Here is an 11,322-nt window from a genome sequence, read left to right as displayed (position 1 = left end):
TATATATATGTAAAAAAAAAATTCTTAAAAACTTCAAATTCTATTGTTTGCAGTCTTAGTACAATAATATTTACAGAAAAACAGCTTTAAAAGTTTATACTCAAACACTGATATGATCAAGTAAAAATATGAATAAACACAAAGTGCCCCCCTCCCCCCAAATATACCCATCCTTTAAGTTTCTGTTAACTTCTATATATCAATTATATATGTTTTATTTGTATTTCAGATAATATTGGAGGATGTCTAAAAATAAACCCAAAACCATTGACGAATTAAAGCAACAGATCATAAATGTTTTCCCATCAAATCAGAGATTAAAACTGTAACAGCATGTCAAGAGCACAGTTGTAGAGTTCATAATTGTTTGAATGCTGGTTGAGCATCTCAAGTGATGCAGTAGTGTACGTACAGTAAATTTGTTGTACGAAATATTAATAAAAAATTGTTTTCCTGGCTTGTAGGTTCACGTACTATAATTATATGTACTTTAATTACTCTTGAGCTACAATAATTAGTGATTATGGCTTCACTCACTACCAAAAAAAAAAAAATGGTTAGTCCTAGCCATTGTTATAAATAGTAACACTTCTATGAACACTTGGGGGGCTAATTAATGTAACATGACTTAGATACTAGCCACTGTTAGAGAGGATTGTACAGCTTTGCATATACTAAAATGTTATTTTTCTAGGAACAGCAAATTACTGATAATACATGAAAAAATAACCAGTTTTACAAATTTAGCATTTTGTTAATGTTAACAGTAAATGTATGTGTATACACAATTTTATGTTAAAGTGTTAGCTTTGAATGTGGAATAAATCTATTAATTAAAGCTGAGCAATTAGTTAATTTTAAGATCAACAGGAGTCAAACTAGTCAAACATTGTTAAATATAGATTATGGCCAAAGTATCAATAATAGCATTGTACCCAAATAATAAAATCATTTATGATTATAACCAAGATATTCAGGTGCATTTCCTACCCATGGAAGGGAATTGTAACTTATATATATATTAAAAAAAAAAAAAAATTACTACTGTACTCATCCATTTGTTCAATTTCCTCTCCAAACTAATAAAGGCCTGTCTGCATTAGTAGTCCTTAACTTTGAAGTGATAGACTAGAGGAAGAGCAGCTAGTCAACACCACCCACTGATAACTATTGGGCTACTCTTCCCAACAAATATTAATATTGACTGTTGCATCAAGAATCCCCTGCAACCGAAAGGTTGAGGATATTCAACAACAGGTTTTGATCCTATAGACTGAAAGTCGAGCACCCTATTCCATCAAGCCCCATTGTACTGATCTAATTTGCTAAACATCCAAAATGGATAACTTACTCTTTTTTTTTTCAAGACTTTGCTCACCTCAATAACAAGTGAGTAAATATATATATATATTTATTTATTTATTTTTTTAGTATAAACACCTTTTGCACCTATTCCCCTTTTACAAAACTTTTTAATACTGCATAGAAAGACAATATTTATTTGTGATCAAAGGTTTATTTTGTCCGTTTCAAAAATGCTTCATTTCACTACATCTACTAACAAAACGAAACAACAAAAACAACAACAAGAAATTTAATCTCATTATTATTCCCAACAAATACCTTTAAACTTGTAAATACAAACCAACATAATCACTATTTCAACAGTTCTAAATCCACATGTACAACTTAACTAGATAAAGTACACACCACTTACCAAAAGTCATAAAGGGGGCCTCTCGAGATTTCCTGGCTAATTTCTGAGTTTGAGATTCTCCCTCAAACTGACTTGGGTCAAACACAGGCTTCTCCATAGCTGGTACATTTTCAGTGTTACTCATTTTTAACTCGGATTAATTTCCTTCCTATGTAAAAGGATCAAAACTAAATAATCAAACTCAAAGAAACCTCAACAGTTTCATATAATAAAGCAATAACCTCCTACTCATAAAAATGGGAATTTATTTGGACCTAGCTGTTTAAAACTTACTATAATTGTAATTTATATCATAACTAAAAAAAAACATTCAATAGATCACTTCTTATATATAATTTTGACCAATAAGTTATACGTTAATCTATTTAAAAAAAATGTATAAGAAGCACCAGCACACAGTCTTATCAAGTTAGAAATTTTCCACGTGAAAATTCAGACGCCAAGAATCGAATCTGCTCTTCGCATCATTCGAAGTCTTAACAGACGCAATTTTGCATGGCTGTACGAGTTTAACTACAACATATCTCAATATCACCCAGAATCCATTCATTGCTATATTTTTTAATTAAAAATGCCAGGGTATTAGTTTATTTAGCTTCAGACGCGACCGACAAATTAAATAAGTATTATATAATTTACGGAAGAAGAATTACTTACTCTGTATACAACTACAAAAGATGTTAAAATGTCTTCTCGTTCTATCCTGTCCGAACCTACAGTTACTTCGAAACTTTTATAAATACCAATGTATCTCGTGCGCTCCCTACACGCCGTTGTACGTACTAAAGCTGCTGGGTTACAAATTTGAATATGCTCATCTTTCACACTTTTGATACTATAACGTCAGATTCTGCGCAGAGTTTCAATTGTTATTGGTGAAGGTGAACACGTTAAAGAGAAAAAAAGGGGAATGAAATTATAAATGTATTTGTTCACATAAATGTCAATTAAAGATGAAGCAACCCAAGTTCCCGAAACAGGATAAATAACCTCTTGGCAGAAGACGAGACACATAAAACTGACTTGAAACACATTAAATCATTTTTAATGGAGGGCTTTGACTTTTTCTTGTAGGTCTGCCCACAAGACATCCGAATATAAAATATCGTTTAACAAAAATTGTTTAATTGATATTTAAAAGTAATCATTTCAAAAGCTTCTTAGCAACATAGGTCTATAAGTTAAATAATTTATTCACCAGTGTTCTTGTATACGTTTGCTTGTTATTGGTAGCATTTAAGAGTTTTATATTTAAAATATGCAAATAAACGTTTTTTTTTGTTTTATTTCAACTTTATATGGAGAAACAAGACTTCTGGCCGTTCAGTATGCTTGAACACGTTATGGTTGTGCTAAAGATATTTGTTACTCTGTTAATCTGCAAGTAGATTTGGCTGCTCGAAGACTCTCTGTATCCTTTTTTATCGTGCTTTCATAATCGCTGAGAAATATTCGTATTCATACGTTGTTTGAGAAACCTTCCAAGTTATGCCATCTTTGCGACCATGTCTTTTAAACAGCGTCTGAAAAGCCATTACGAATCTATAATTATCAAAGTCTTTAGCTCTCTTAATCTCAAGTTTCACAACCATCTTACTTTCCTACCAAAATGGTAGAGGAACACCATTATTCTTCGAGCTCTAAGACTAGCCCACAAACCTCTCTTGCCATCTAAGTAAATCAAGAATATTCTCGAAAGAATCTCCCAACAACTCCTTCAAGTCACAATCATGGTCTTCCGGAATGATAAACTGAAACAGAAGATAGAAACGACATAAATATATAAAAGCCAAAATATTCAATAGTAAACACCTTTCTATTTCGTACCCATAATTTTATTGACCGTACGATGTAACAATAACATCGCAGTGTAAATATTAGTTTCTCCATTTTTTGGAATAATATCCGTGTTGTTAACATTTAGAAATTTGTATGTGTGTTTCTTAGCAACATTCACTCGTAAAATAAGTCACAAAACAAAAAACCCTTGAAATGAGCTATAGATAATGGATATAACACTTGCTTACATATTTTCTTGCATGTATCAGTCGGTGGGACAGCGGTAAGTTTATGAACTTACAATGCTAAAATCTGGGGTTCGATTTCTCGCGATGGACACATCCGATAGTCATATATGGCTTTGCTTTAAAACAAACAAACTGATTTCTTGCGTGGAGCTATTACTTTCTGATTTTGTTATGAAACTTTCTACTAACATTATTTCCTTATGAATTTGGAAAATGTTAACTCATACGTTCCTAGAAGAGAAATGGTGAACCCTTTATCGAAAACACTTTACTTCTTATATATTTTAACTGCTAATATATATATATTTATATCTCTGTGTGTGTATATATATTGATAACATAAGTATAGAATACCTCTTTTATAAACTTTATTTATTTATTTTTACTGAAATCTAAGCAGTGTCAGAATCATTTTATTTTTCGTCATCTCCTTTACTACCACATTCACTTTCTGTTTTATTTTTACTGGCATGAATTTCTAGTATTGGCTACTTGCTGCTAGAGGGCGATTCGTGAAATCAAAAATGGCAGTTCATTCAGGTGTAAAAGGAAAGCTTATCGGGGTTATTGGTGATGAGGTAATACATTTTTTGGCACATTATTAGCTAATCAAAGCCACATGGTGTAATAAATAATGTATAATTATTTGAAGAGTTTATTTAACTGGATAAATTCTGGGTCCAAATGCAGTTAAAATACTAGCTATGGCTTTTGAGTTTCACATTTTCAGTGAGCTTTAGCATTTGATGATCACATGACTAAGTAAAAGTACAAACGAAATATCGTGTTAAGTGTACTTTTGACTGTAGTATAGAGTATCAGTACAAAATTCAGGCCTAATGATATGTTTTTAATGATTTACTTAATCGTTGTGTTTTGATACCATATTTTGTTCGATATGAAAACATCAAGGTTGTTTCTGCTTGTTATAATCTTTAGTAACTAATGTAATTATAACTTGTTTTTAATGTATTGGTAAGTTATTTATGTTTACACACAAGAATATTACATTTTCAGTTATTTATAATAATCAGTATATCTTTCCTCCTTATTTTATGATTAAGTACTCTGAGCTTACATTAGTTCATTAAAATATTCAACATTACAGTAATCATACTATATTACTCCTTTGATAACCTGTAGGGAGACATAAAAGTTAAAAGTAGTTTGAAGATGATGTTGTTAATTTTGAGTCTTATGTGTGCCATGGTTCATAAAAGCTTGCAGAAACATTAAAATACCACTCTGAAAATCTAAATAATAAAGAAATATTTTCCCAGAAGTTTATTGGGTGAATGTATGAAATTTAATTGAAAATGTTGAGTTATACCTAGAAGGACAATGGAATCAGGAATTATCCTTAAGTAATTGGTAAAGTCTTCAACAAAACATAACTTTCAGCTTTTTTTGCTTCTTGCTATGCCAATATCGCACTTAATAAAACACAGTGAGGATATTACAAACAGATGACAGAAGTATATTTTGAGTATTTAAGTAAAAATATATAAAACTATGGGTCCCAGAAATTTATAGTTCCTGGCCACAGAAGTGTGTAAATGTGAAATCTCACATAAACAAAATTCTAATAACTGTACACCAAAAAAACAAATGAAAACATCTACAGTACTAATACACGCTGTAATTTATTTCAAGGCAACTATACTCCACTAGTTGTAAATTAGCTTTAAAACATCACAATGATTGCTAAATCCATCATCCATCATTTGTCTGTGATCAGAGGGAGAATGCTGGACAAATGAGGACCAGTGATACATCAAACGATAGCTCTCTTCATGCTCTACTTTGGTCTGGCTGGTTTCATTGGATCCAGAAGCATTTAATATTTGAAGACAAAAAAACTTTAAAACCATTTTAGTCATTGTATTTGTAGAAACAAGGCCATACAATAAACTTTGTGATGCAGATTACATAATGTATAAAGTGATGCATAGATATGTTGGCTTAATTCAAACTGACAACAAGTCAAAAAATGATGAATGGGGATTCTAAACAGCCTATGCAATGTCCTGGCAAGTGCTTGATTTTTGTCATATCATTGGGCATAAACACACATAAATTGTCCTAACAGTTTGCTATACATACTATTGTTGAGTGTTGCTATAACGAAATAATGTGTGCTGCAATAGTCTGTGATAAAACTGGTATGAATGATGTATCAATTACATCATGACAACGTGGAACAGGTAAAGGTTACTACTGATACGTATATGTCAATAACGGTATTTCAAGTTCACAACCAATGTGATTACAAAACCCCTCGTATACTTTCATAGGGACATAGGTAGGCTCATACTTTATTATTAACATTTGATTATTGACAGTTTTTGTTTCATTTATCCATATAATATGAATACACGTAGATGTTTGCAGTTGATGGACTTTACTGGGACTACGTTTTATCTTGCCGTGACATTTGTGTCACGCAGTATCAGGTAAAGAGATAATTGGATATCAGTTGCTGACATTTTGTTAACATTGTTCTAATGGGTAGGTCGCATGGAGTGAAAGGTCAAAATTACAGGTATGATTTTTAAATGTTTTTTCATTAATTATTATCTACATAATTGAACTTGAAGTGTAAATCCACTAATTTGTGACTGCAGAATCCAATTGTGTGTGATTTGTTTTTTGTTATTTTCATTATTTAAAAACCACTGAAACCCCCTAATAAAACAAACTGTACTCTGTTGAACTAATTAAATTCATTTTACAATGAAATCAGCAAAACATTTAAGATAACAAATGTATTACTTTACATCAAAATACTATTGCAGGTCAATCAAAGTAAAGGCAACAAATATGAATGCCAGATTTGTACAGTACAAACACAAACTCATAATTATATACTACCAGAGATAGAAATTAATGCTAGAAAATTGCTGGTTAGTGTTGCAGTTTTGCTAATAAAACTTAGGAGGCAGTAGAAGAGAATTGCTAGTACATATTTCAGAAGAAACATTTGCCTATTTATTGTCAAGAATCAATATACTTCTAATACATCTGTCTCAGTCATTTATACTGGAAGATTTTGAGTACAGAATATTACTATCACTCTGATTTTTTCTGAGCCTATTCCCATTGTAACATAGTCTTTACTGTCTAAAATGTCATACAAAATAAAACTAGAAAAGTTTTATTTAAATATATCAGTTTACTCTTTATTGTCTTTTATCCCAATTTTCATTGCTACGTGTTTCAGAACATTGTTTTTTTTTAAATTAGAAGACTGATTATTTATTTGAAATTGAGTCACAGCATGAAAGACAATAATTGAGATTCCCTTTTACAGTTTGCAACTCCTTATCATAGAAACTTTTTCAGTTTTTAATTTGAAACAACTGTTTGATACGCTACTTTTAATTTTATTTTTGCTTTTTAAAATATTAGTACATTTAATTGTTGAAAATAAATTGCATTTGAACAATTCTTGAATTTCATTGAAGAAATGCAATTACTATAATTATCAACCTAAACATTTGTCAATGAAATTAAAGGCAAGAAACTTCCTTTTATTAATCTGTAAAATGTGTTATCAGGTGATTAATACTTAGTGATTGCTAAGTTTGGTCTATGAGCTAAATGTAGTTGATGATGTTGAAATGATATTTTAACTGTGTGACATGCATCACCCATTGTTACTAGTGCATGTTTTTTCTTTGTTTCATTGGTGATGTTGATATTATTTTCCTTTAAAAGGGAAAAATTATTTTTTAAATTTCAAAAACATAGAAGTTTATCAGTTATAAAATATAATGATATTAGCAGTTTTTAATATTAATTGATCAAAGAAATTATAAATATTCCATTGCAAAGCATTTTGTTTCATTATTATTGTACAAATTCATATATTTTGAGAATATTGATGAGTTTTTATATACGCATAAAACATTTAAGTTGTGCTTAAAGTAAATTTAATATATTTTTTATAACCAGGATACCTGTGTTGGTTTCCTTTTGGGTGGCATAGGAGAAATTAACAAGTCACGACAACCAAATTTCATGGTGGTTGACAAAAGTAAGTATTTCGTGTCCAAATTTTGTTCAAAATGGTGCATTTTATGAAATGTGAATTTTTCATTTAACAGTTTGTAACATACTATTTTGATCTTAAAGAAATAAGCTTCTTGTTTCTTTATTTTTTTATATTTAAAATTTTTGCATGTCCTCGAATAATGGGCGGGTGCCAGGAGATTGAAATCTGGCTAATGTAACTCCTCTTTTCAAGAGAGGCGATAAAAATTGTCCCAGTAATTGTAGACTTATTAGTCTTACATCAGTGGTTGGAAAAGTTTTTAAAAGTGGTAAACGATGACTTGCAAATGCAAAAAAAAAGATTTTAAAGAAATAAAATTTATTTAGATAGTCAATATAGTTCCACTAGGGGAAAATCTTCCCTTACTAATGTTTTGATACTTTTTGAAGAGATTACTGCTTATGTAGATGAAGGTAAGGATGTGGATTTTCAGAAAGTAGTTGACAAAGTGCCACATAAAAGGCTTATTACAAAAAAAATTATCTGTATAGATTTTGGGAATTAGTTGGCTTATTGAATAGAAGAGTAGCTGGATGGACGGAAGCAGGCAGTTGTTATAAATGGAGTTCAGTCAAACTGGATTAATGTCACACGAGGGGTACCTCAGGGCTCAGAGTTCTAGACCTTTGCTCTTTTTCACTTAAATAAGTGGCATAGAGGACAGAATGATGAATAAATTGTCATTAGTAGATGTTGATAGCTTTAAGGATGCTGATGCTCCTTTACAAAAGGATTTAGATTATTTGGTAAGTTGGCCAAATAAATGGCAAATGGGTTTTAATTATAAATGTAAGGTAATTCATGTGGGTTTTCATAATTTAAATTATAATTTTGATGGCAATGGCCTTAACAGTGTTAGGGAAGAAAAGGATCTTGGTGTTCTTGTTGATTAGTCTCTTACACCATCCAAGCAGTGTGCTGTTGCTAATGGTAAAGTACATAGAATCTTGGCTTGTATCTACATAAATATTGAATACGAGTCTAAAGTTGTTATAATCTCTTTGTATCAGTCATTGGTTATGCCTCATTTGGAGTATTTTATTCAGTCTTGGGTTCTTACCATAGGAAGGACATGGAAATATTGCAAAGGGTTTGGAAAAGGGCTAAAAATGTGATACCTTAGATGAACAAGTTAAGAGGACAAGTTAAGATCTCTGAAATTGTTTTCTCTTGAAAAAGAAAGTGTTGTGATCTGATTGAGGAGTTTAAAATTGTTAAGGGAATTAATAGTGTTAATGCATAATCTTTTTTTGTACTTAAAGGTAAGAATGTTAGGAGTAGGGGGGTACAAATATAAATTTTTGTAGGGTAGAAGTCATCTTTAGCTAAGGCAGTTTCATTTTTCTAAAAGGGTGGTTGGCCTTTGGAATGGGTTGCCTTTAGATGTGGTGGAAGCAGTAAATATAAGGGAATTTAAAGGATGGCTTTAAAAGTATTTGAATGATGAGAGCTGCCTTTGAGGTTTTATTTTAATAGTTATTTTAGTAGATGGGAAAGTTAGAATTGCCAACATTTTTTTTTCCTTAAGTGTTATAAGGGGACCAACATTGTTCACAGTATTCCAAGTGAGGCCGAAGTAGTGATTTCTATAAAGAACTAAGTACTGATTTATTTGGAATCTTATTAGAAGGATGAGAAAGACAGAAAAACATGCAAATGTATTTAATAATCTTCAATCATTTTTAAACGAACCGATCCCATCAGTGATATATATATATTGTACATATAATGTAAGGCAGTGTAATGGGTAAGCTTAATTGTGCATAATTGATATGTTAATAAAACAAATATATAAATATGTATATATACACACATATATATCTAAGTATATGAAATTAAGTGAGTAATTTAGAATAAGGAGAGTTAGTAAGAATCAAATTTCACTGGCAACGAGTAAGTTTTCTTGTACGAGTAGCTCATAATCAGAAGATCTCGAGACCATGATGTAAAAATTATCAATATTAATAGGGTGATTGTGTTTGTCTCTGTGTAGTTAAATTGAGGCCAGTGTTAATGGGGTTTAACAGTGTTTTTTAAGTCTTTATTAATACTCCCACATGTTCATAGGCATGGATTTTTTAATTGATGTTTAGATTTGCCAATATGGGTAGCATTACACTCACCACAGATGTATTTGTAAACCACCCATGAACACGGAGGAGTAGTTAGCAAGTCTGTATTTTAAAACAAGTTATGAGTTATGAAGAAAGACCTAAGAATTAAAATTATCTTGAATTATTGCTAAATTATTTTAATTCACTACTGTAATTACTTCATAAAACTAGCAAAAGTTGTTGCATCTGTGTACGTTTCTGAACAGTCTCAATTGTTGATGTTTACTCCTGTTGCACTAAGGTGTTACTAATTTTGTTAAAAAAAACATTTAAACTCCTGAAATGGTATATTCTTTAAAATATAAGGTTACCCTGTGTTATGTTAATGTTCTTCTGGTCATCAACTTTTATGCAGGGCCACAATGATAATACTTTGTAAGGGGAGTTTGGCTGTGAATTTACTTCTGTCACCCTTTATCTTTCAATTTATCTTATATTCCACATAATGTCTTTAACATATTATGTTATTTATTTATGTTACCGTTTACTTTCAATATGTTCTCCCCAAAAAGAAAACATGCTTTTTAATATTCATCTTATGGAAACAAGACTTTTATCGTAAATACAACATATTGTTTATAAATTATTTCAGGCTCAATATGATTCTGTTGTAAATGTTTGGTTAGTCCGTGGTAGAGCTGGGTAATTAACTCAATTAAATCGATGTTATCAAATACCTAAGAATATCGATTACATCAATTAGTTTCATGTAAAATAATGAATTAATTGAAATTGTGATTAAATATGTTAATTTTGCAAAAATAATCAACTAATCAAATATAGTGTTTTGGATTATTCCAACTAATCAAGTAATTTAAATATTGCCATTATGATTGCTCGTTATTATTTCCAATTAATATAAGGTTGTTCAGCTTAATTGACTAGTGTTGCTGATTGGTAATATTTTTTATTATTTCAATTATCCAAGTCTTAGAATAATTGAGTAGTTGAATGTAATCAATTAGTGATCCAATAACACAGGCCAGCGAATTTAAAGTTCATAAAAGTTGTTTTGGTTTTAATAATGGATTTTCCATAATTCAGCTACGTAGATTTGGAATAAAAAACTTACTTGGATCAAATTATTATTTTGTTTACCACAATGAATATTTTTTATTATTTCAATTATCCAAGTCTTAGAATAATTGAGTAGTTAAATGTAATCAATTAGTGATCCAATAACACAGGCCAGCGAATTTAAAGTTCATAAAAGTTGTTTTGGTTTTAATAATGGATTTTCCATAATTCAGCTACGTAGATTTGGAATAAAAAACTTACTTGGATCAAATTATTATTTTGTTTACCACAATGAATATTTTTTATTATTTCAATTATCCAAGTCTTAGAATAATTGAGTAGTTAAATGTAATCAATTAGTGATCCAATAACACAGGCCAGCGAATTTAAAGT

At 30.4% G+C, this 11,322-nt stretch overlaps 2 protein-coding genes across 3 annotated transcripts in view; one reads left to right on the top strand and one right to left on the bottom strand.

Annotated features, from left to right (window-relative positions):
* LOC106460126 (HIG1 domain family member 1A, mitochondrial-like) overlaps positions 1-2,526 on the bottom strand; it is a 5,200-nt gene extending 2,674 nt beyond the window's left edge. Inside the window, exons 1-2 of one of the 2 annotated variants that reach the window (XM_013919808.2) lie at positions 2,375-2,526; positions 1,718-1,865 (exon numbers count right to left, since the gene is read on the bottom strand). In XM_013919808.2, the coding sequence (XP_013775262.1) occupies positions 1,718-1,841 (124 nt within the window). In that variant the 5' untranslated portion in view covers positions 1,842-1,865; positions 2,375-2,526. Of the gene's footprint in view, positions 1-1,717; positions 1,866-2,114; positions 2,134-2,374 lie in introns of those variants that run through there. The other variant, XM_022386770.1, reaches the window with a different exon arrangement.
* A 1,693-nt stretch (positions 2,527-4,219) lies between these two features.
* Positions 4,220-11,322, top strand: part of LOC106460124 (V-type proton ATPase subunit F-like) — an 11,244-nt gene continuing 4,141 nt past the window's right edge. Inside the window, exons 1-2 of the mRNA XM_013919807.2 lie at positions 4,220-4,322; positions 7,699-7,780. Of these exons, the coding sequence (XP_013775261.1) occupies positions 4,269-4,322; positions 7,699-7,780 (136 nt within the window). The 5' untranslated portion in view covers positions 4,220-4,268. The remainder of the gene's footprint in view (positions 4,323-7,698; positions 7,781-11,322) is intronic.

Source organism: Limulus polyphemus, unplaced genomic scaffold (assembly GCF_000517525.1).
Source record: "Limulus polyphemus unplaced genomic scaffold, Limulus_polyphemus-2.1.2 Scaffold714, whole genome shotgun sequence".
Taxonomy (NCBI): Eukaryota; Metazoa; Arthropoda; class Merostomata; order Xiphosura; family Limulidae; genus Limulus; species Limulus polyphemus.
The sequence above is the reverse complement of the archived record's forward strand: the minus strand, read 5'-3'. Positions and strand labels throughout refer to the sequence as shown.